Source organism: Clupea harengus, chromosome 13, assembly GCF_900700415.2.
Source record: "Clupea harengus chromosome 13, Ch_v2.0.2, whole genome shotgun sequence".
Classification (NCBI taxonomy): domain Eukaryota; kingdom Metazoa; phylum Chordata; class Actinopteri; order Clupeiformes; family Clupeidae; genus Clupea; species Clupea harengus.
In genome coordinates this window covers 20,992,518-21,019,075 of record NC_045164.1, presented here as the reverse complement: position 1 = coordinate 21,019,075, position 26,558 = coordinate 20,992,518, and the positions used below count along the sequence as shown (strand labels likewise).

At 43.0% G+C, this 26,558-nt stretch overlaps 1 protein-coding gene across 2 annotated transcripts; it reads left to right on the top strand.

The window, feature by feature from the left end:
* Positions 1–2,102: 2,102 nt before the first annotated feature.
* Positions 2,103–26,498, top strand: LOC105897401. Of its 2 annotated transcripts, none has more exons than XM_031579552.2 (18): positions 2,103–3,320; positions 3,805–3,956; positions 4,184–4,226; positions 5,772–5,897; positions 6,046–6,150; positions 7,210–7,419; positions 7,856–7,993; positions 9,126–9,242; positions 10,831–10,971; positions 12,912–13,130; positions 13,451–13,594; positions 13,854–13,964; positions 14,099–14,280; positions 14,700–14,882; positions 15,130–16,327; positions 16,424–18,208; positions 18,316–18,394; positions 24,516–26,498. In XM_031579552.2, exons 1-18 carry the CDS (start codon positions 2,388–2,390, stop codon positions 25,133–25,135), a joined length of 6,486 nt encoding a protein of 2,161 aa, XP_031435412.1. In that variant the 5' UTR covers positions 2,103–2,387; the 3' UTR covers positions 25,136–26,498. The 2 variants fall into 2 exon arrangements, with proteins under 2 accessions (XP_031435412.1, XP_031435411.1); XM_031579551.2 differs by having other exon boundaries at positions 6,043–6,150.
* The last annotated feature ends 60 nt before the right edge of the window (positions 26,499–26,558 follow it).

Genomic DNA, 26,558 nt, shown 5'->3' with positions numbered 1-26,558 from the left:
GGATACGTTTTGGCTTTTCGATTGGAAAAGCAGTGACGAAATATACCATTTAAAAAGTTAGTGCATTGGTTTTTTTGACTGAGCTGCTCCATGGACCACCGCTTCGATTGGAATGAAAGTCTGCAAGAGTATATAAACTTCAGTTCATTGCATTCAGTCTTCTGACACTCACTGAAGTATCAACTCTAAGATTTGAAGAGGTTGTTTCGCTACAACAGTAACTCAAAAGTCTTCAAAAATAAATACTGTAGTCTCAGAATTCGTCTCAAGAGACAGCTCTATAATATATATAAATATATAATAATAATAAATATATAATATTTGCCAGTGAGACACCAACAGCAAAACCAGAGCACATCCCAGGACTGCACTGAATCTATACAATCTTTGTTCTCTCCTTTCATACACAGTGAGGCTCCTCTTTATCATATCACGCCAATTGTGGACCCATAAGCTGTACCCATTTCATTTTATGGGAAGGGCCCCCAGATCTAGGCCAGCTGCTCAGTGTTTTACTTATCTTATTTATTTTTATTTTTATTTATATATTTTATTCCTATTACCTTGTAACTGTCTCTGCGAAAACCAGCCACTCTCTCTCAATTCCACAATCAATAGTAAAAAGGCCACATAGATAGATAGATAGATAGATAGATGGATACTTTATTAATCCAGAGGGAAATTTAGGTCATCCAGTAGCTTATACACTTAACTCACAAACATACATACATAAATCACAGTAAAAAAACAATACACATAGGGAGAACATGTTCACAGGGAGTGGGGTGTATACAGATACAGGATAGATCTGGCCCTATATTACAGTGTGCATTGATTGTGACAGTGTTGATGTCCACGACGTGTTCATGTGCTTGTGTGGATAGTGCAAAGATAGAGTACTTGTGTGTGTGAGGATAGTGCAAAGTGATATAAATAGTAAAGTCTATGCAAGGGGCTAGTATAGCCAGTAAAAAGATGGACAGTGGGATGGAATATAATGAGATGAGAAGAGTGTTGATCTGAGCTTTATTGTAGTCATTAAGCCACAACAAGGAGATGGTCCATGGATTAGCTCGATCTCATTGTATGAATGTCTGGTCAGACTTTTTAAAGGAACCTAGTTCCTCCCACACTCTTGTGTTTGGCTGTTCTCCAAGGCCAATCAGAATTATCTATCTAATATTATATAACTCCTTTTATGTACTCATTGTGAGTGTTACCCCCTCGTGAGGGTTGTTTTCCCCATGGCGCCTGATGGGGCCCCTGGAATGTCAATTAATCACTTTTAGAGTTTGCATACCGTTTTCCAGCTGTTCAGCCTGTTCACTTGTAAAATTAGGCCTTTCTTACTGATGAGTTAATCCATGTTCATCTAGTCATAGAAAAATATCCTTCATAACCCACGCTTACCTGCAACTCTCCTGGCTGCTATTACACCTGAATTTGCCTACGGGGATTAATAAAGGTTTATCTTAACTTATCTGGAAACAATCGTATCATATTTGGGCACACCCTGCTCCTGTTTCTGAGCTAATGGTGTATTTTGTGAGAGTCAGCACTAAAGTCCTCTAGTGGAGAGTGGAAAGTCAACTCCAGTTTGCTGACACGGTTATTTCTTGATCCATTTCAGAGTGCATTTTTTTATAGTTTATTTCACTTCACCAATAGATAGAATAAAGGTGCACGATCAAAAACTACTTCACAGTGGTTCCCTAGATACATCATTCACATAACCCAGGCATGTTTACATTTTCTGCTGACTCCATTTGACACACTGATATCTTGGCCCAAGTTTAGAAAATGTACCTCGACAAGACTGTAATACATCTGCTGCTTTGTTATTGATATGTGTGAGTACACTTTGCCTAAGGCTGCACACGCGCCGAAAGTAAACGTGAGTGAGTGGTTGGACGTTCCCGAATATAGCTAAGTCTATACAGTCTATATCAGGTGACTCACAACCAATATAAATGATAAAGGTTTGATAAGTAGGCTATTTGCTTCATTTTTTGTCGATTTAAAACATCTGACAAGCGAAATTAAATGTATTAAACCTGGCGTGACGTAAGGGTCCACCTGGTCTTCTATCCGGATATATGTGTTCTGACACCACCCATTCGGCCACAACAATATCCGGGTTTGGCTGTGATCAGACGCGCACGGACTGTCTGAACATGTGAAGTCTGAAGCTACTCAGTTAAGGTTATCATAAAGACCCAAACAGAGGTTATAATATATTTCAATAATTACGGAGTCATGGGCGGCGTATACCAGACGCTGTGACAAGTTTTAACAGGTTGCCTGTCCCTGGCCGCGCAGTTTTCTGTTGTTTGCTGACTAGCTAGCTTGTAACATTAGCTAACAGTGAACGTTGGAGCTTAACTTCGATGGCGCGAGGTCGGAGGCGTAGTGGAAGGCATGGTCCTCCTCATGGCAGTGGCCCCCGTTACCCGCGGCATCCTCATGGTCCTTCCGAGCAATCTTATGGTGATCCTTATGATCCTTATCCCAATGGTCCTCCCGAGCAACCTTGGATGGGAGCACCACCTCGCGATTGTCCTAATCAAGACTTCATGTACGGACGTCCACCGGACTATCAGATACCTATGGGGCAAATGCCAGGACCACAGTTCATCGAAGATCCAAGACCACAGTTCCTCGAAGATCCAAGACCACAGTTCATCGAAGATCCAAGACCACAGTTCCTCGAAGATCCATATTCAACGTATCCAATGGATATGGAGCCGATGGGTTATGGTCCTGTTGATAACATGCCTTTCGTTCAAGGTGCTGATATGCCGAACGATTACCGTTTTGAAATGGATTGTCCACCTTTGGATAGTAGACATCTTCCTCCGAGGGAGTATGAACACGGTCCGGAAATGAATCGTGAGTTTGCGCCTATGGAGCGAGGATTACCCAGGCCTATGGATTTCGAACCTGATGAATATATCCGTGAACATATAGAGCCCCGTGGAGGTAGGAAGCCCCGTGGAGGTAGGAAGCCTCGTGGAGGTATGAAGCTCCGTGGACGTATAAAGCCCCGTGGACGTCCAGGTACGGGTCACTTTGGATCGGTGGATCCTTGCGTTGCTCAGGAGGATCATTTCAGACCTGTGGAGGCTCAACCTGGACCTATCGATCGTCATTTTGGACCCTCGGTCCACTGTTCCGAACCAAAAGAGGAGAATTATGCCTCTGTAGATCAAATGCGTGTCAATGTTGGTCCCGGCGAACGGACCGTTATCATAGGTTCAGACAACCGAGATGTTGAGATGGACGGACAGTCTGACCCAGCACCACTTCCCTTTCCAAACGAGGTGATACTTACTCACTAGGTCTTACTCTTAAATCTGAGCTTTTTGTGAATGAAACGCATCTGTCAACTGATCAGAAAAGTTTCCCCATGAAGCTGCCAAAGTCTCTAATCGCTATACATGGATGAGGCAGTGTTACATATTTCGAACAATCTCTGTTTCCTGTACTTCACAGTTCACATTTAATAAGGCAAAACGGACGCAAAATGATGCGTGCTAAGGGGCATCCAGTTCCTGGGTGGTACACTCTGTTTTCTTAAGAAACTGCTTATCAGAAAGCTTTGTGTTCTACATTGTAACTATTTCTGCTCTTACACCTGGTGCACACACATAACCCAATGCCAGAAGTAGATTTCAGTAGGTTGCTGGAGGAGCTGAGTGGTTCAGATTAAGTGTACTGCTGTAGAGGTGTAGCTCATTTTCTGTGCAGCCTGGGTAATTCACCAATGTGTTGGCATGTTTATCATCCCGTCCATCCGCTGTGAAGGGTGGACCCCCTCCAGGAGCTCATCCTGCCCGCTTGCCTGGGCCAGCGGCCCCATCACCAGCACCCCCACCAGAGCCCCCCAAGAGCAACACACCCACCCCAGAGACGCAGCCCAAAGTTGCAGCCTCGGCCCCAGCCACCGCCCCAAACAAGTAAAGCTCAGCCTTTTCTCATGTGTAATTGGGAGGGAGGACTTTTTCTACCTGAAGAAATAATTGACATCGTATTGATCCTTACTTACTCTTTTTTTCTATGGTCCTGTTATTTGCAAAATGCAAAGCTAATTTTATTTTGCAGTGGAAGAAAGCCTTATGCCTAATATTTGTTTCACGTTTGGGTCAGTGTGTGCTGTGTGTTTAACTGCTCATGCCTGTCACAGGCCTCCCCTCGGACGTTCCACGGGGATCATCTCGTTCTTAGGGGTAAGTACAGTCGGCTGTTGGTACTCGTGTGTTCCCTTCACGCTGTTTCATCTGGTAGTTTTCTTTTGGGGTGATAGCACAGACATCACAATACGGAGACAGTTTCAGGTTTTACAGTCAGAGGTCCTCATGACCACTCCCCTGTCCTCACAGCCATAGCCTGACTACAACAAGATGAATCTGCACTTAAGACAGCGCACTGTTGCTTATACTATATAACTTATATACTGTTTAGGGATGCCTGCAGGGAGGCGCCAACACGACATAAAGATGAATCGGCACTTAAGGGGGCCCTCTGCCATCCTGTTTAGACAGATGAAGAGGAAGTTGTGCAGAGCTTTTAGGAAGACACGTATGATGTGTTGAAGTTAAAGGTTTAAAAAGAGAACGTTAACAAAAATGTGCATTACCTCCTCTAGGGATTTGTGAAACATTATGACTGTTAGGTGAAAATTCACCCTAGTTACCTCAGGACTCCGAAGCTGCATATAAGTATATTTATTAGACAAACAACAACAACAATTGCAATCGGGATCCCCGCCCATCACAAGGCTGAAAGTGAAGCAATATTAAACACATCGCACAAGGTTTATATAGACAGAAGTTGAGCGTTCAGCAGGGATAACCATGTGGTGGGTTTCTGAAGTCCGAGGCAAGGATGGAAGTTTTGCAAGGTCGGAAGAAGCACAGTTCGACCCTTCTTATCACCTCTGGTCTAAACATGCTCTTGTACATATGCAGACTAAGTGGCACCTAATAATCTAAGTTACACACGCACACAGAAAAGCCATTTCATAAGCACATGATTCATACAAGGAATATATTAATACAAGGCACTTGATTCATATATTCTTAAGTCATTAACCGTGCTTGGAAATTATCTCCATCAATGACCAAATCTTACCTGGTCTTGTAGCAGAGACTGTTTACACACTCTTCTCACTCCTATACCAGATGCATCCAGATAAATAATTATAAAATTTCAATAAATAATATAATAAATATTATGAATAGTACCCAAATTCATGCATATGTTTGCAGAAAAGTTTTTTCCCCTTTCAAGTAAAGGGGAAAAAAGAGGTTATTGTTTTTATTATCAATTGTTACATTTTGGTGAAATCAGAAAACTTTCTCCAAAGTTAATTTCTTTTGCATTGTGTTTCTTAACTGAGCTAACTCAAACTGAAAATCAGAGTGTGTCTGAATGAAAGACTTGACTTCCAGGATCACGACCTTCCCATAAATTCCCAGAATTTATCAAGTTACAAATGAAATAGAAGGATATATGGTAAACTGTAGAGTTACGCTAAATGATTATTCTAAGTTTCTGGACATCAGGCTGTCAGGAGTAGAAATGTTGTTCAGTCTCTTTCCCAGATCCCTCTCTAAGTGTCCCTGGGTGTCCACACTATTATACTACTACAAAGGTGTAAATCAGACGGTCCTATTCTGAGGAACACACTCACTTCCACTGAGAACCCTATTGCACTTCCTTTAGCTTCGTCAGACGTTACAGATTAACGCTGCACGTGTCCTTCTCCTCAGGTCAACAGCGGCATCATTGAAAGGAATGATCTGAAGAGGTTTAACTTCAGCTTCAATGTTTTTATGGGCAATCGCAAGTTCTTGGTTCCTGGAGTGAAGGTGCATTTCACTGTCTTCAAGAACAGGGTGGGTGCTTCATTCCAGTCCAACCAACATGTTTTTTTTTTGTAAACCTTTTTAAATGTTCTTTATCATTTTAGCAAAGATGATTTATAATAGGTCAGTGATCCGTATCTGATCATGTGTTTGTGTTTTGTGTTGTTTTTTTCAGAAGAAGGAGGAGTTTGCCACTGATGTGATTATTCCACGTGGGGGCACAGAGGAACTGGACAGTAAGGTGTTCGAGGGACACGTCAAGAAGAGTCCAACTGATGCAAAGGTGGGCTGCATCGCCAAAGCCTGATCATGTTAAAGATCCATGATTCTAGCAAGAGGGACCTCTCTCTTGGTAGACACCCTTATTTAGAACAGTGAGCTCAGCTAACAAGTGAAGTCAAACCAGCCTGTACAGACTAGTCCCAAAATGTTTGTCAGTTCCCAGTATTTCGTTCATAAAACACGTCATGTAATCTAGGTGCACAGGATTACTCATCATTTGTTCAGAATGTTCATAATTTATTCTGATCCTTCAGTAGCAGCATTATCATGTATGCATTCTGCTAGCGTAGACAGCACCCTGGTAGCATTATCATGTATGCATTCTGCTAGCGTAGACAGCACCCTGGTAGCATTATCATGTATGCATTCTGCTAGCGTAGACTGCACCCTGTACCTTTTAGGTTGCTCCACTTTGTTTTACGACTCTCTGACTCCGAGAGACCGTTATCTGCTTATCAGTCTGTTTAAGGAGTGCCCTTTACTCCCACTGCATATGCTGCCCCAATTGTTTATGGCCCTCGGGGTGTCGCAATGACTTACCCTCACCCCTTCGACCCCTTCAATAATTCAGACTGGTGTTTACCCCCTCAATTTGTCAAACAGACACATTGAGGGGGTTGTAACCTTAAGAGGGGGGTTATCTACAACCCACAGAGACCAGAATCCTCATGTTTTTAAGATCTATTCAGCGGCAGGACTGAAACCACTGTACCATTCAGACTGAGACCGTTCAAATGAACCCAAACATGACAAAGAAATCATCTTCTAATGCAATATTAGTACTCTTAAATCCATTCCCCTGCCCTTAGTTTCACCCTGTCATGGAAAAGCACAGGGAGAAAACCAGAGACAGGTAGTAGAGATAAGACCAAGAGGGGTGTGAGAAAGTCAACCAAATGGAACAATGCAGTTCTGGAATGTTGTTCAAGGCATAATCTAACAACCACTGACCCACACCTAATGAGTAATTGCAACTAGAAGGCCATCTGTGTTTTTACAATCCAAAGATTCCTGGCTTGGATTACAGTTTTGTAAATTTGTTTTCATTGTTTTATCATAGGACTCCAATGGAGGCTTGATCACAGCGACCCTCTTTGACGAGGTCCGGGTGCTGACGTTTGGCAGGGCCAACTGTGAAGCGACGCTGTTCAAGAACGACCATGTCAACTTCCAAGTGGTTACCGATCTCCTGTCAAGAGTGAAGAGAGCCACCAACGTCAAGCCACAAATTCCCATCACATTTAAGTTCACCAGAGAGAAGAGAGAGAAGGTGAGACTGTTACTGCAGTAGCTGCTGATTACACAGTGCAGCCCACTTTCAGTGTGTTTTTGTACTGGTTTGAGATCAGCTATGTGCAGTTCAATGCCTGTGCTGCAATAATGAGTAACATCATAATAATAATAATAATAATAATAATAATAATAACAACACTGAGCATGGCTATGGACTTTTTAGTTTGGTATTAGCTGTAGTAACAGCCAATTACTGGTTGTGATGGCATGCTTATCAAAGGCAAAACACAGATTCGTGAACAATTACAGTTGGACTTTTTATCTTCGTACTACCACTTTTTGTTTTGTAAAAGTTGGCGAGAATGAATATTCTAGCATCCAGTGATTTTGTAGTAATAATACATACTCTTGAAAGATGTGAATACGGGGTTGATTCCTTTTTCTGTCCTCCTTCTTTGAAACAACAACAACAGGGCGTGATCATGGACATCAAGGATGGTTCCTGCTCCATCATGTCTGAGAACCACAGCAACCTCTGGGCCGACATGAGAGAGAACCTGAGTGAGGGGGACCTGGGAGTCATGGACGAGGTGGAGTTCACCGCCATCCCGGTGAGTTAGTCAGGCACCAGCTCCTTACTGTGGAAGGGTGTCAGGTTTGAGAATACAAAGTGGAGCTCACCACTCTCCTGGTGAGTTAGTCAGGCACCAGCTCCTTACTGTGGAAGGGTTTCAGGTTTGAGAATACAAGGTGGAGCTCACCACTCTCCTAGTGAGTTAGTCAAGTCATTCATTTATATAGCACAGCTGAAAAATGACCAATGAACTACCAAAGTGCTTTACAAAGTATCAGAAATTGAAAAGAGGACAAAAACAAAGCAGCTAAAAAATTGTATTCGTATTTGTATCTACTTATGACTATTGTTGAATAATGTGTGTATTGCTGGTACTGGAACATGGACATCTCAACAAATAGAGGTAGCAGTTAGACGAAAAGGCTGCCATACGGCAGAAGAGCCCTTTTTTGATAAATCACGTGGCAGAGATGCCTTTTCTTATAAACCTTGTGGCAGACATGCCTTTTCTTATAAACATCATGGCAGAGATACGTTAAAACTGAGACACCTGTTATCACAGGAAACACTACTATGCACACTGTTAAAATAGATGTACCAATTGTTCTCAATCTCGATGTGGTTAAGTCTGATGAAGTAATCAAGAACAGGGAAGAACAAAGAACAGGGAGGAACAAAGGGGGCTAGATCTATAAAAAGGGCACGGGGACTTGGTCCTCAGGTTATCTACTTGATCGCTCTTGCCAAATGCTTAGTCTTTGAGATGCTCCATGGACCAGCTCAGCAGTAGTTGACTTCTCTGAATTAAACAGTTCAGTATATTCATACCTGTTTGCCTTGAGAAGTTTCTTGAGAGCCGGTTTTTAGCCTAGTTTTAAAACATCCCGTGATGGGAGCTGATCTAAGATGCCACAAAGGAGGCCCAGTGCTTAGTCAGTCACCAGCATCTCACGATGGGAAGAGAGTCAAGTGTGAAAATGTGTTACATTGTATGTATTCCAGTTACATTTATTCCAGCAAATTTACAGTAGAAAATATTGATTATTGATATTGGATTGATTCTGTGAGATGCCTGGAATCATGTCAACACATCGTCAATAGCAGATCAGGCATCGGGTCCCGGACTACCATGGGCCTAAATGTGCTCCGATGTCATCCTCATTTTACAGGAGGGGGCTGTTCGGTTGCTGAAACTTCCAGAAGGCACAGTGACCTTCGGTTCGAGTGGCGAAAACAAACTGGCGAAGGAGAGGAGTGAAGTTAATGACGCCGCTATCAAGAGCAAGGTGGGTAGGGCCGAATGTTCCGGGAATGGTGCTTTGATTTCCTTTCTCCAGGATTCAATTATAACGTTATTTTTGCTCAGTCCAAATCTGAATGACTGTAAACTATGATAATATGGTTCATCTGTTTGTGGAAAGTTAATCTAGAGACTTGATCTGGAACAGAAAGTCTTCAGTCTGGCCATGCAGTCTCCAGTTTGGAGCTGTCTGCTGGCTCATAAACTTGGGAAAAAAGTGCCCTACCAGTATCACACAAAAAGATACATAGTAAAATAAAGTGTGTGTGAACAAAGTGTGTGTGTGAACATGCTTTTCGAAGGAAGAATGTGTGGTAAAAACTTTCAGGCAACACAGGTGTGAGACTGCAGCTTTATTCACAGCACCGGAGAAAGTTACAAGCACCACGCAACAAATCAAGCAACAAATCCAAAGCTCTGTGGGGCAAGGCCCCTTCTTATTACAAACCTACCCACTCATGTCACACATACAGTCCCATTATTTCAGTGAAAGACACGTGGCTAACAGACATATGACCAAACTAGTCTTGGCTGGTTTCTTTCAAGACTAGGAAATGGCGATGACAATTAGAAGGACGTCTATAGTGCATAGTGAATCCCCCCCTCGAGTCATCACATGCTCCATCCCATGGTGGCAGTTATGTATGTCAGCATCCTTTCCTGCTACTGTTTAGGCCAGGTGTGTTACATTGTGGCTTATGTCTGCCTAAGGGAGGTCCCCATAGTCCTGCTAATATGTTTTACATGTTCCTCGTTAGAACAAGGAATTTGTGTTTGCACCAAAATGCGTATTGCTGTCATAAGACCACAGGGAAGATCATATCTTTCAAACTTACACACAGTAAAAAGAAAACGCCACCAAGCAGTTACGGTTTAAAGCACAAACATTTACCTACAAATGTGATTCACACACTTTTATTATATGGCTCAGAATGTTGCAAAAAGTTCCATTGATTTGAATGGGCGACCCCAACGTTCAGAGGTCTGATATTTCTTTATAAAACTGCTGCCATTGGCAACGGGTTTTGTGCTTTTAATTCATATCTTTTACATCATTCCGCAAGTAGTCTGTTCACTTATCGGAAATTAATTGTAACTTGAAGTTAGCAAGTAATAGGTTTCTACGCAACACCTGCAACTTCAAAGTTATATTTGCGAGAACAGTTTTTTTCTTAGAGGAAGTCACGAAACGGCAACAAAATTATTAATAAGAGTTATTGTGGAGGAAGGTATTTTAACGTTTTAGCAACTAATCGTACAATAAGCAGGATAATGTATAGTCCGCAGGTCTAAAGGACAAACGAGACCCATCAACTGCATCTCAGGGTTTTGTTTGTCCCATACAATTCATTGACCAGTGTTGTTTATTGACCAGTGTTGTTAATTGATCAGTAATCTATCAGCATCCAGACAGATGTGTATTCCTTCTTGTGTGATATGGGTGTGATAATCTCACTTCTTCACCTGGATGGCTCTAAAAGCCAGAATGTCATATCTGTAATTACTGCCTCTTCAAAGTTTTAACCAGCCACTGGTGATTTGTGTGGTACATTTTCCCTTCCCTTCCTCTTCAGTGGAAGCCTATTGCGTCAGAGCCATCACCAGAAAAGGAAGTTATGGAGGATGTGAGCAGCAAACCGTACGAGGGAACAGTGCTCAGACTCCCGGCAAAGGACGAGGAGACAGTCAAGAATAAAGCAGTTACTGGGAACAAGGCAAGTAGTGCATTGACAGCAGTGGACACCACACTGGTAGATACTGGTGACGGGAGAGTATTTCACATTTTAAATAGAATAATTAAAAATGTGGTGGTCACTTTTTTTTTTTATTATTTATTTTTTATCCAAAGATACTTACAAGTTAGGTAAAACAAACTAATCTACAGTAAGTGTCGTGGAACTTCTAAAACAGACCTGGGCAAAGTGCGGCCCAAGGCCTATTTGCGGCCCGTTGGCTGTCCCTGTGCGGCCCGCGGAGGTCAATTGTAAATTAGGAATCAAACGTAAATACCTGTACTTCAGAATGTTCCAAAAAGTTCCGTTGATTTGAATGGGCCATCCCAACGTTGGCAGGTCTATAAATTCACTGCTGCAAAATATGTATGACTGCTGTCATTGGCAACGGGTTTTGTGCTTCTAATTCACATCTTTCATATCATTCCGCAACGCAAGTAGTCCGGTCATTTAACGTAACTGAAAGTCATTGAAACTTGAAGTCAGAAGGTGGGTTTCTTCGCATTTGCGTGAAGAACTAAACGGGCAACAAAATCCTTAAAAAGAGGTATTTTGGAGAAATGTCTTCTATTGTTTTGGCAAGTAACCGTATAATAAGCGGGATATTTTTTTATTTACGTAGGCCTACATTCGTGCGTGTGGGCGTGCCTGCGACCATTTGCGCTGATAAAAATTGATATTACTATTAATTTGTAAACTTATGCTATTGCATTGCAAGCTTGCTCTCGTGTGTGTGTGTGTGTGTGCCATGTGTATTGATCGTCTGGGAACACCTTTAATACTGCAAAAACATGCTCATTTTCCAAATCGTTTAGGTGAATGTTGATTAAATAATGTTGGCGTGTTTACTATGCCTGCACCAATTTTTTTTGATGGCCTAAATGTAACTTCTACTCTTACCAGTAGCAGTTAATCAAAACCATACAGTTTAATGTTTTTTTATAAAGAGATACAACTTATATTGAGCAGAATTGAGTTCAGCCTATTGGTCCGGCCCTCGACAACAGTTCCACTATCTCATGTGGCCCCTTGGGGAAATTAATTGCCCACCCCTGTTCTAAAAGCTTCTCAAGAAACTTCTCAAGGCAAACAGCTGTGAAGATACTGAACGGTATATGTCAGAGTAGTTAACTGCTTCTGAGCTGGTCCATGGAGCATCTCAAAAACTCTAAGCTTAAGGCAAGAGCGGTCAAGCAGACTAACTGAGGACAAAGCCCCCTCGAACTCTTTTTATAGATCTTAACCAAATCTCTTCTTCCCTGTACCCCTGCCCTTGTCTACCCAATCAGATTTGACCACATTGAGACTCTTTGTTCTATCTGTTTTGCACAGTTTGCATGTTGCACAGTTTGCATACTGCTGGCCGTTTCCTGTGATAACAGGTTTCTCGCCTTTTTTGGTACCGAGACTCTCTGTCTGGTAAAGCATCTACCAGATGGCTAAATGGAAATGTATGGTGTAATGATAAGTGAAATATTACCCCCAACCACTAGGTGGCTGCACCTGTAACTTTGCATATAAATAGAGCAACTATGATCTGGAGACAATTGATTGAGTCAATGCAAAGCCATGCATGTTTAATGAGCTCACCGCGTTTATTAAATAAAAGCACTTCATCAAATTCAGTTTCTGCTTAAGTAGTAACATTTAAATATGGTACATTTACAAAAGCTTTGAAAAAAGTAAACGGTGTGCAGAAAGGGTGTGAGCTTCAGTCACAGAACTGCTTGGGGAATTGCAGTTTTAATTATGCCTCATAAGAACCATGCTGCAAAAATGGCGGACTGTTTAAAACAGATTGCCACAGACAATAATCTTAATTTTATCTTTCTGTACTGAATCGGATGAAGCTGTTGGCTTTAAACACATCTACAAACATTTTACAAACTAACAGTTGTTCCTGCTGTTGTATTGTTTTGTAGGAGCTGCTTCTTGGTAGTTTGAAGGCTGTAGTGGAGGGAGTGGAGAAGAAGCTGAGCTTCAGGGCGGACGATGTGCTTACGAAGGCCACCATGTTGAAGGGGGACAAAGTTCAGTTTAAAATATCCACCAACCCAAAGACAAGAGCTGAGAGGGCCGTCAGCTTGGAGATCCTGCCGGACACCTTCCAATGCACGGACACAGAGGAGCAACGCAAAATAGTGAGTGTGATGGCAGCCATGCTCAGGTGTTGGCAGTGGAAACAAATGAGTATGCAAGAGAACACTCTCAAAAATCAATACTTTCAAATCTGCACTTTTGAGAGCAACACATGAAAGGGAAAGAGAAGTCCAAAAAGGCGGGACTATTTTGATATTTGATATATTTTGATGAGGGGCAAGTATCTTGTTTTTTTGTTGATGTGATTTGAGACACTCTGAAGCTCCGAGAGGAGGCCAGGTAAATCGACACAGTCACAGTCAAAGCCAGTGAAGTCTCACCTTAAGGAGGTCATTTCTTTCTTCTTTTTTTTTTTTTTTAGGGTGTTGTTGTCGGCCTTAGTAACACCTATCAGTTTGGATACCTCAAGTACCCACAGGACTCAGAACTGTACTTTAAATTCTGTGAAGTGATGGATGAAAAGAAGCTTTCCCTCTCGGAGAAGGTGGAGTTCACTGTTGTGCCGGTAGGTGTCTGAGAGTGGGATTTCTCCCTCTGTCTTAACTTGTGGTATGAAACCTGCAATCTGTTCAGTCTGTCCCAAGTGTGTACTGTGCCCCATAAGTGTGTACTGTGCCCCATAAGTGTGTACTATGCCCCCTAATTGTACCTGAGATTGACTTTACCAAAGAAAGAAGAGCCCAAAATCCAGATGGCAGGATTGTCCTTAACTGCCCCTGGGTTGCTCTAACCCTAACCTATCTTTGTCATCTTCAACTCTCCAGAGGGCCACATCTGGAACTGGCAACCAAGCCATCAGGGTCAAGAGGTTTACAGAGAGTGTATTCACCCCCGCACCAAAGCTAGAGGGTCTGGGGGCCGTGGAAAAAGAGAAGGTGCAGTGAAATGTGAAATGAGTTTTGCCGTAGTTATGATGTCTTGGTTAAATTCCCCAGGGATGGTGAAGGTTTTGCCGTCTGCTTTATATGCGCCTGTTGCTCATGTTCTCTGTTGATCCTCCTGCCTGTAGAAGAAGATGACCATCAACCTCATGAAGGACCTCGTAAAGACGCAACCTGTGGAAATCAAACCCAACCTCGTGAAGGGCCTCGTAAAGACGCAACATGTGGAAATCAAACCCAACCTCGTGAAGGGCCTCGTACAGACGCAACATGTGGAAATCAAACCCAACCTCGGCGGTCCAAATTTCGCGTGAGTTGGTAGACTTCTAAAGGACCATTTTGAATTTTATACCCGTTACAGGTAGCAAACCGTCTGTTACCACCAAAATAAAATAGATAACAGAAGGCATTAGTGCCAACTAAAATATATTTGCATTTTGGGTGGTGTTTTGACAGAGTTATTTAGTCTGATGTTTTAAATTAATTAATCGCCTGCCCATTCTTGTGCTGTGTATTGAGCATTTGTCCCAGGCTTTACGCAGAGCACAATGAAATGATGATAGTAGATAGTTTACAATACTTGCATTTTAAAGTCCTGAATGCTCCTTTAAGATGTTTGTGACCTCATTCGAGCCACCATCCCTGAATAAAGGTATGGTTTCTAGGGGTTTTTCTTAACCAGATGCCACATTATTATTTTAACTTTTGATGTGTTTTTCTCCTCTACAGCAAGTCAAAAGAGCAGCCTGTCTGTCCTGAAAATGATGCGTTAAAAAAAGAGGCTGTGAAGGAGGACCTGGGTGAAGCCAAGCAGTCCAAAAACAAAGAAGAGTCTGGGACAATGGAGGAGAGCAGCAGTAGCCAGAAAAATAGCAATCGCATCTGTAGCAGAAGCCAGGACAGGGGTGTCAGGTCTGACCATCATTATGTGTATTGAGCATTTTTCCAGGCTTTATTAAGAGCATAATGAAATGATTATCTGTGATAGTAGATAGTTTACGATACTTGCATTTAAAAGTCCTGAATGCTTTAAGATGTTTGTGACCTCATTTGAGCCACCATTCCCTGAATAAAGGTATGGGTTCTAGGTGTTTTTCTTAACCAGATGCCACATCATTATTTTTACATTTGATGTTTTGTTTTTTTTTCTCCTCTACAGCAAGACAAAAGAGCAGCCTGTCTGTCCTGAAAATGATGCGGTAAGAACAGAGGCTGTGAAGGAAGACCTGAGTGAAGCCAAGCAGACCAAGAGCAAAGAGGAGCCTGGGAAAATGGAGAAGAGAAGCAGCAGCAGCCAGAAAAATGGCGATCGCAGCAGAAGCCAGGACAGGGGTGATCATCATCGGAGTCACCGAAGCTCTAGCAGAGAAAGGAGACGAGGAGGAAGCAATGAGAGGGGTGGTAGAGACAGGAGGAGTCGCAGCAGGAGCAGAGAGAGGTCTACCAGGCACAAGCATAGCAGGAGTAGAAGCAGGGAGAGAAGCAGAGACAGAGTAATTACGCAGTCCAAGAGCAAAGAGGAGTCTGGGAAAAAGGAGAAGAGCAGCAGCCAGAAAAATGGCGATCGCAGCAGAAGCCAGGACACGGGTGGCAGGTCTGATCATCATCGAAGTCACCGAAGCTCAAGCATAGAAAGGAGACGAGGAGGAAGCAATGAGAGGAGCGGTAGAGACAGGAGGAGTCGCAGTAGGAGCAGAGAGAGGTCTACCAGGCACAAGCATAGCAGGAGTAGAAGCAGGGAGAGGGACCGAAACAGGAGGAGGAGTCAGAGCCCAGGGCGTAGAGATGAGGGGCACAGGAGGCGAAGCAGCAGTCGGGAACGTTCCTTCAGGAAGCGCAGCCGGAGTCGGAGTGGCAGTCGGGAGCGTTCCTTCAGGAAGCGCAGCCGGAGTCGGAGTGGCAGTCGGGAGCGTTCCTTCAGGAGGCGCAGCCGGAGTAGGAGCAGCAGCCCCAAGAGAAGAACTGCAACAGCCTCATCAGAGAACAACACAAGCTCAAGCCCAGTCAGTAAGGATCAGCCAACTCCAGTGCTGCCCAGCGGGAGCGCTAGAGGACAGGTGGTTGAGTCTGCGGTGGACAAGGAACTTGCTCGGAAGAAGAAGGAGCTGGATGAGCTTAATGAGTTGATAGCTCGGAAGCGGGCAATTGTCGCCTTTGAACAGAAGAAAAGAGCACCAGTTGTTGATCCTAAAGAACAGACTGGCTGGAGTCCTCAGTCCTTGCCTTTGGTAGAGGAGCAGGTTCCGAAGTGGTTGCCTGTAAATCTAAACCAAGATGCCAGATCGCCGAATACACCAATCAAGTCCATTTTGAAGAAACCCACGCAGTCATTCCAGGAGCCAACATTTCCGCTTGAGGTCTGTTACCGTGTCACATTCTCCCTCCTTTGTCTAGTCATCCTTTCCATTTTTTTTTATTTTCCTTTAACCTTTTATAATTTTTGTCGTTGACAGAATGAAGATGTTCCTGTACCCCTGGAACCATCAGTTTCCCAACCGCCCTCTGGCAAGCGTTTCCCCATACCTTTAACCTCAGACAGCACAGACCTGTCTCTTCCTCGTCAGTGTGGTCTACCCTATCCAGCACATCTTCTGACATCAGTGTCCACTTACCCTGCTGTGCTGGAGACGCCCTCAACACCACCCCCCTCTCACTTCACTGAGCCCCCCCTTCACCAGCGCCCCTTAAGCCCATCCCAGCAGGAAGCGGGACCGGAGGCAAAGAGTAATGTCAATGTTCAGATGCAGCGCCTTGTCAAGCTGCTCAACAAAGGGGTGGACTCCAATCTGCTCTCTGCGATGGTAAAAGAGGCCAGGGAGGAGAGCGCTGTCATCGAGCAGCATCATAGCGTACCCAGTGCCCCACTCAAGGAGTCCCACAGGGACGAGTCTTACGACCCCTCTAAGGCCACTGAGGAACAGGAGTACTCTGGCCAGGACTACTTGCTTCCCCATGAGGTGGCTCTGGAGGACGGAAGTGGCTTTTCGCGTATTGTTGGCATGAAGCCTGGGCTGTATGTGGAAGAACAGTTCCTCAGGACGAATAAGGTGGAGGAGGAGGAGCACTACCTTTATGGTGACTCTGTTGCAGAAGATGAACATCATGTCCCGTACAGCCAAGGCCCTGGGAGATACAAACACTCAGTGCCCCCGGAGCAATCCAGAGAAGAAACAATGCCTAGACTGAGGCAACACAAAGAGGCAGCATCAGAAGCTGCTGGCAAACAAGAGGGCATAGATCAATCTTTAGTTATAGACCTTCAGAGCTACCTTAAAACCGTAGGTTTGGAGCTGAATTCCTCTGAGATTAGCCAGCTGACACACAGGACAAACGAGCGGCTTTATGGCGCTAAGACGGCCACAGCGTCGTCAGAGTCCAAAAAGCGCAATCCTTCCCCAAGCCGCCGCCGTAGTCGTACCCACTCGTCAGACTCGTCAGACAGTTTTCAGTCAGTCCCTCCTGAAATGCCACCCAAGCGGCAGGTGTTCATGAGCTTCCGAGATCAACCCCAACACGGCGCTAAACATGACTCGCACCAAGGGAAGAAAAAGAAGAGCCTGGGCCTCCGTAACCTCACGAGGACTATCAGGAATACACCAGAGAGCACTAAAGTAGACTCCCCAGAATCGACTAATTACGCGGCAGAATCATCATCATCCTCTACTCTTCCACCCGATTCATCTCAATTCACTTACCAACCTCCCACTGTCCCCGACTACGCTTACCCTGACGAAACCCCTTACGCAGGACCTCCATATGCTGAGCCCTCTTACACTCCCCCTGCATTTGTAGTTGACCATTCAGGTATGCCTACACCCCCACCAAGTGCTTATAACCCTTACGCATTGGCAGCAGGGCAGGCATATCCATTCCAGACATATCATCCACCGCCTGTCATATCGCCGACTGGCCTCCCCGGACCTGGTCTTGCACCGCCGTCTATGCCTTCATCCTCCTCATATTATTCCCTTGACTTCCTCCCCACTAACCCTTCCAGCAGCCACTCGTACATGTCTCTTCAGCTTCCAGGCAGCACCAGTTTCCCTATCCAACAGTCACAGCACATCCAGAAGACGCGTGCCGCTGTGAAGACGCGTTGCCTCACAGTCATCCAGCCGACAAATGTTGTCGAAGCATCAGTTGAAATGAGTGAAACGACAGATAACACAATACTGGTTCAGCCAAAACAAGTCACTACACTCCCAAAGGATGAAATAACGGCAAAACGGAACAAAAGGGTAGGCAACCATTCCCTCTACTCATCATAGAAGGTGAGGATGTGTGTAGACAAAGTCTTCCTCAGTGCAGTTGTGAGTTGTCTCTCCACATTTATTTTGCTGTGCAGCTGGAGCAGTTCAACCAGAGGATGAAGGAGAAGAACTCGGAAGCTCGGCTAGCACGTGGGAAGAAAGAGTCCACAACAGGTATCAGTTTGATATTAGCACAGTGTTAATTTCGTTGACGAAAACTATGACGAAAAATATTCGTTAACGACCTTTTTCCCGGGACTAAGACGTGACGAAAACGGATCTTTATAAATAAAAACTATGACTAAATCTATTTTAACTTTCGTTGACGAGACGAGACGAGACGAAAATGTTGGTGGTTGACTAAGTCACAATTGTTTTGTTTTTTTTCTAAACTTGTATGCACATCATTGGTTGAATGTTGCCCGGTCCTGTATCTATCCCTCCTCCACTCCCTGAGATGCCCCGACATGCAAGTGACGCCCTAACAGACGTTATGATGGCTGAAGTTCAAGCACTCGGTACTGGAAGAAAAATAAGAATAGATATCTGGACAGTCTTTAATTATAACTTGACAGAAAATAAAACACAATGCACCGCAATAACCGGAGAGAAACCTTGTGGCTTTAAAATAGGTGGGAGGAACACAACAAGAGTCACCTGAAAGCGCACAAGACAACCCTGCCATTTATGCCAAGGTAAATGAGCTAGTAACTGTCAATGATAATTAGCTAATGTTAACTAGTTATTAGAATATATTTGCCAACGTTAAGTTAACTTCAAAAGGGCAGTCGAGTGTATATGTTGTGTCAGCTTGTACAACTAGCTAGTCATTTTCGATTGAAACCTCCCGTTTGGCTAGGCAAATGAGTTCCAAAACGTTTAGCTAGCTAACGTTAGCTAACTATGAGGTAGCATAGCTAAGTTATACTAGCTATCGATAACTAGCTAGTAAACGCATTGCAGAATGGACTATAGGACAGGCCACGCATGACATTAATCAAGAAAAAATAAATTAATACGTGATTGGTTTACATATCCTTGTCTATTTATGCAATTGTTATTATCATTGGCATTACTTTCAACTCTCAAACTATCTGTCTAGCTAAATATGTTGGTTATCAGATTGCACAGCAATTCATATGGAGGATATGTGGTTGATTTAACTAAGGCCAGGTAGGCATAGTAGTTGTATTGTGTTATCACATCATTTGAATCTTCAAAATCTAGACTTGATATTCTCTTATATTTTAATGATAATACTGTTAATTAAGTATTGCCTTAAAATTATTATTTACGTTGAATTCATTGGAATTCAGCTGTAGGCATATACCAGGAGATCTGTATTTTAGAGACTAATTGCATCCACAGTTTAAGTACTGCAAGCTTGACTATTATGCAGTTGTAGACACAACACAAGGGGTCCCCGGGCCTGAGAAGGGAAGTAAAGGAGTTTAATGTGGCTATAAGATGGACTTTTAAATGTGACTAAAACTAGACTAAAATGTAATGAGACTTCGTCGACTAAAACTAGACTAAAATGTTCTGAGTTTTCGTCGACGAAAACTAGACTAAAACTAAGGAGGATAAAAATGACTAAAAGTGACTAAAACTAATATGCATTTTCATCTAAAGACTAAGACTAAATCTAAAATAGCTGCCAAAATGAACACTGTATTAGCAGAATGCGGATCATACTGCACGAGCATACATAAAATTGAAGTATAATGTTGTTAGTGTGATTGGTAAGTATTTAGTAGGCACAGTTGATTATACTGTACAGGTATGGTGGTTTTCTGCAGTTAGCCTTGTGCAGTCTTAGGCGTTTCTTACCACGGTTTAAGTGATGGATACTGTTTCGGTGATGTCAGGTGTTAGCATTAGACGCATTGCCTTTAGGAATTACACCCAAAAATTGGTGATCTGTTATTTGACAGAATATTTTGTTATGTGTATTATTCAAATCATCATAACGATTTAAAGGGGGATCTTGGCCGAGGGAAGTTACCAGACCCAATGGGTTCAAATTTAGACTAGCTAGTTGGTCAGACCTTAGTGTCCATTGCATAGCTACCATTAAACTGAAAACATTTGTCCATGTTAAACTTATCTTGCTTGTCAAGTAAGCTGTACTGGTAGAGCAGGGAGAAGGTTTGCAGGTTAGCACACCTGTGGCTTCGCCGAGCTATGTTGCCGAGCTATGTTGCCGTAGCTATGTTGCCGTAGCTAGCAATAGTTTAAAGCTATGTCATCTTTAAACTGAATATTGTTTAGTTGGTGAAAGGAAAGGGAAGTTTAAGAAGTATGTGGGTGGATCATTTGTACACACCGGAGAATGTGTTTTTGCTGCTTAGATGACTAATACCTTATACAGTGGAACTGGTATACTTGGTCCTTAAATTGATCACCTTAAGAGTAAAGTAAAAAAAACTTGTTTAGATTTCGTAATGTACTGTTGTAGAAAATATTCCCAGTCATAACTGTTTTGGAGCCCTAGGCAATAGACAGCACAGGCCCGTGAACAAAGAGAACAAAAAATGGTTTTAAGAATTATGGTGACAATGCTCACCATATTAAACTCACTCTATGTTACCAGCTCAGCCAATTGCACATGCAACACAAACACAATATGCTCTAAATCCAGTCGAGGATGCAAGAATGTTTCGGATATGTTAGTATTGCAAAAACTGATCCCACCACTTGTCAAAACGTAAGGTTATCCATTTAACCACTGTTCCCTGAAGGAAAGGAACAAGGTAAAACACAGTATGTGATATTATGCCCCCTCTATTCACGTTAAAAAGCAGAGAGCGCGTCCTGGCGTAGGGAGGTCATATGCTAGGTCACGACCATCTGTTCCTCAGTTCAACCCTTCACCGAGCACTAGCTGCTGTGCAGGGCACACTAGTGTTGTACCTCATTCCTCTCCCTCATGGAACAGTTGATATATGCATAACCTTATGTTCCCTTTCAGTCGATTGACTTGATACAACAAAGATAGTATGGGACCTATAATCACGGTGAGGCTGAACAGAATATTAGCACCCAACCGATCCAGTAGAGAGGATGGAGGAAGCCACTGATGGGGCCGCCATGTAGAAGCGTGATGCGGCAGAGCACACCTCCACACCCCTGAGCAGTGCCCAGGATGCTGCCATCCCCCTATGGAATGACCATGCACACCCTCAGGCTAAGGCAGACCCTTGCTGTTATAAGCCAGGGAGATAGCCTCCACGGTCCAGTGGGAGAGCAGCTGTGTAGACAGCACTCTGTCACGAGCTGGATTAGTGAAACAGACAAAAAGCTGGTCACATGACCAGAACTCCTGAGTGTGTGAAAAACATGTATGTAGACAGCACCTGCATTGGGTGCAGCCTCCTCTGCTCCGCTACTCTACTCGGTGGTAAAATGATGGAAAGAGAAAGAAAATAAGTCAAAAGCCTTAGACCTATCAGACATGGGCAAGTCCTTAGGTACTTAAGCAGCATTAGGGTGCAAAGTGACCTTTGTGTCACCAGGTGCAAACTGGGTGCATGAATGATGTACAGATAAGGCATGAATATCAGACACTCTTTGCTGAAGCCAAAACTAGAAGAAGGGCAGTCTAGGATAAGAACTTTGTCCTGACCATACAGGTAGGCCTGTAGGGGCCACAGCTCTGGGCGGGGATGAACTGTCTGTCCCCCCCCCGCGCTTGGGACCCCCCCCCCCCCCCCCCCCGCTTGGGACACGAGGTCCCTGTGAAGTGAGAGAGACCAAGGCTGGTCTGCCAGGAGACTGATTATCTCTGCGTACCATGGCCTCGAGCACAGGTCTTAATCAAAGAACCTAGGGCCGGGCAACGATTAAAAGTTTTAATCGCGATTAATCGCATGATTTCCCTGATTAATCACGATTAATCGCATTTGTATACGCAAAATCCAATAATGAATTCAAAAGTAGTGTATAGCGCACTTTTATTTGAAATGTTCTGCCATATGAACGAAAGTGCCATAACATTTGTTGTGCAAACACTTTTAACATCAGCATTTTAATACAGTAGCAGTTAAATAAAATATTCAGTGTAAATCTCAACTTAAACAATGTTATCAAAGCAAATACAAAATGAAAGCTCATTGCCACTGCCAGGGCATTAATGTTATCCTATTCGTTATGAAAAAGAAAAAAAACTGGCCACAAAATCCTGAGCCACAATCATATCATTAAAACAGGCAATTTCTGAGGTAACAGCAGAAACATTTTACTTTTATCAGGGAGCAGCATAACCAGTCTATGTTCAGTACCAAATGTCCCTGTTAGAATGAGAAACCAGAAAACACTTTCAGTGCAGTTTGTCAATTCCTAGAACTTGACACTGTTATTTTAAATGTACTGCCATATGAACTAAAGTGCCCTAACATTTGTTGTGCAAACACTTAACATCAGCATTTTTATATAGTAGCAGTTAAATAAAATAAATACTTTGTGTAATTCTCAGCTTAAACAATGTTATCAAAACAAACACAAAACTAAAGCTTATTGCCACTGCCTGGGCATTAATGTTAGTGTGGTGAAGCACCAAAAAGTTCACTGCTGGCAGTTACTGTGCTGTACGTAGTCTGCCGAAGCTTCGCTCCACTGTCTGTTTCGTTGAATGATTTGCGATTATCACATGTATGTGTATATATGTCTATGGCGATTTTAGCCTAACTATCGAGATTCTAAGTAATATGGAGACAAAACTTTGTTTGGTACTCCACGTCGATCATAAACCCTTGAATATACAAACGACTCAATTAAATCCGTTGAGAAATGTAAACGCTATAGTGCTTTTTATCCAGAAACACCGAAGCTCCACCGTTCACTTGCGTTTGTTTACAGTCCAGTCTTTCCCACCGCAAGATGGCGGCGAGTTGGCACGTCGCAGCAACGTTCTGAAGCAGTCAATGTATGTCTATGTATATATGTCTATGCCCTTCTCCATGTTTGTTTATCCGCCCATTCTTTTATTTTCCTTTCCGGTACCGCAGCAGTCTGCAGCAGACTTTTACTAAATAAAAGCCTGTGAACAACAGACTTTTACAATAATAAAATAAATAATAAAACCTGCGTTAACGCGCGATAAAATAATTGTCACCGTTAATTAATTGATGCGTTAACGCGATAATAACGCGTTAACTTGCCCAGCCCTACCTAAAACCTCACCAACTCATCCTAAAACACGAGACACAACCAACTTAACATTGTGGACCAATCATGCTCTTGCACGGCAGAGTAAGTTAACTGTTTCAGTTATTATTGGAATCATTATCTACATCACACATCATCGTATTAAAATCTGCATCACTGAAGTTAATGAGGCTATGAGTGACGCGTCTGATACCCCTATGCAGTGAATGGATGAGTCCAGTTTAGCCACAGCAGCGGAAGCTGTCCTTCATACCTGTTGTGATTTCTTTACTAAGAGGTTGTCCGTAGGTTTGTGTCATTGCTTGTTCAAGTCAAGTCAACGTGTTTATTCACATGCACCAAATTGCTTCAGCGCAGCGAAATTCTTATGACTTGGCAGGCAACATCTATGCAGTAGACGGCATACAAGTTAAAAAAATAACATATAACAAGTAACAACAATTTTAAATAAAAGAAGGGCTAGCAGCAGTTTACAGGGTGAAGGAGTGAGGAATATTAAATTAGATTATAAATATGTGCATATATATGTAGTCAGTGTAGTTGTATGAGTGGGGGAGCAGAAAGTACATGGTGATGGCGACTCTTCAGTGGGATGGAGATTTACTTTACTCTGTTTAGGGACTAAGCAACAGTGACTCTTTGCCAAACATTGCTAGGCGAGCAAACAACGTATCAGGAGTCTTGTTGGAAAGGAAACCCAAGGAGTTTCATTTTTAATGTTGATACTGTCATTTTTTTAGGATATTAATAGCTTAGCTTAGCATATCTAACTTACCCATCGAGTTCCCGAGCCACACGCTTGGGTCTTCATTGGGCCTCAAGTCACCCTCCCCACATCCTTCCGGCACTTTTTGTCAGTGGCAGTAATACCATGGCATTGGGGTTGAGTGTCTGTCGCTACACTACCCCTACTCAAAAAATCTCAACCTTTTTGAAGCCAAGCTTGTCCTGTTTAGTATGTAACAACAGCTAGTCTGTAGCTCAGCTTAGGAGAGGGATGTGATGGAGACGCATGGTCCTCTGAGCACACCCTGAGCAACGTAGAGTAAAAGTTCCAGGATAGAAGTGCGCCTGTGTCAATTTAGCAATACAAGCTAATACAGTGTGCTGTGTTGTCGCAATCTTGCAGGCAGTGTTACCAGCAAAGAGGTTAAGAATGTCTGGATTTGCGGTCACTCTCTCGTGACTTGGGCTGAGAAAAGGGCCAAGTCTCCAGAGTTTGGCATGCAGCTGGGCATGGATCCCAACAGCGTGCGAGTTTGGTGGAAGGGGGTGCAGGGCATGACGTGGGACCAGCTTGTGCCCCAGCTGCACCAGCTCAAACTGAACTGGCCCGATCCAGACCTGCTCCTCATCCACCTGGGAGGCAACGACATCAACAAGAGCACCACAGAAGAACTGCTGAGCTCCATCAAGAGGGAACTGAACTCCATACGCAACATCTTCCCCCAGTGCCTGATTGTGTGGTCCGACATCCTGCCGAGACGCTTCTGGAAGCAGGGCTCCACGCCTGTTGAGGATGTTGACAAGGCAGTGGACAAGATCCGTGACATGATTAACCGCAGAGTGCATACTATGGTCGCCGAACTAGGGGGAACAGCTGTTACGCACGAGAACATTGGATCTGAACTCTATCGCCCTGATGGTATCCACCTCTCAGGGAGAGGCTTTGACACATTCAACCTGAACATGCAAGACTTTCTGGAGAAATGGGAGAGTGAGATCTACCAGGAATCTAAAAAGCCTTAGAAGATGAGTGAATTATGTTTTTGTTCAGCTTATTCACTGTCCATTCTCAGTTACTTCTTGTTTATGCTGTAGTTTTATACCTCCTGTACTCTTGACTTACGAATGTATTTCAGTTTTATATCGAACTATATTTAGTAAGGCCTGTACAGAAAATGCCTGATGTGTGTTGACACTGTTTTTTTTTTTTACATTGTCCTCAATACAATTTCTTGAATAAAAAAATTATCAAGTAATTTTCCTGATTGCGTGGATTTTTTTATGAAAAGTTTATTTAGTTTATTAGTTTATTTTATTCATTGTCATTCGTATCATTTGCATTCAGTTATTTTTTTTTAACCCATTAATTCAGACAGTGCTACTTGATTTTTAAGTTTTTACACTCTCCGGCTCTTTTCATGAAGCAGAATATTTATACTAAACTGATATCAGGCAGGCAAACAGGCAATCAAGTTTCAGATGCCTCACACCAGCCACCACTTTATCTTAACCTTCTACATTTAACCATCTGTTGACCAAAGTCCACTTTGGTTGACCAAACCAAATACGATATGTGCTCTTCTTGAGTCTCAAGGTTTTCTAGGGATCCCTTAACCTTGACTGTTCTTCGAAGTGTTGCTGTGTGCACTTCAGTTCTCTGAGGCCCCATCGCATCCTGAAGAGGTCAAAAGCAAGCTTTTTAAACCTACTTAGCATATGAAAGGTGATCAACAGTACTGGTTATCAGAGTACAGCTCTTGTTGCCAAACATACACCATCAACAGGTTTTTGGAGAGCCCATATAAATGTGGACAGTTTTTCTATTTTTCCTGGCGTTGCAGTCTGGACTGTTGTCTTTGTCATTGCAAGCTTGAAAAACTAGAAGTGGAGAAAGCGTTGAGAATCCTTCTCATCCTTCAAAATCAAGACTTTCCGATGATTGGGCAATGGACATTTTTAACCATGTAAACTCCCTCCTGTTAAATAAATGTAGAATGTTGTGTGTTGTGTAATGAAATAAATGTGGGATCGCAATTAATTTGGTGCACTGCTTTCTTTAAGTTGATGTAGTGCATCGAGGAAAGGCTTAGCTGGGACTGTATGCTTTCTATACATGTATTTTATGCTTCCCTGTGGAAATCGTCCATACCTGGGGCAGCATGCCTTCAAATTGAATGTGTTTCCCATTGTGATATTAACCAGCTTTCTTGTAACAGCTTCAAGATGAATACTGTAGCAACTGAAACATTTTTACTCACCCTCATTGTATGTTTTGTACAGTATTATCCTATTTGACCTCCCATACATAAACCAGAGTCTGTGTTTGTATTTGTAATTCAGATTAAATATTTTTCTGATAAATAAAGGTTTGTGTATTTTCCAAAAACTGGCCTGTGTCATATCCATGTATGTATAAAGGCTTAATGAGGAAAATAACTAGTTGGTA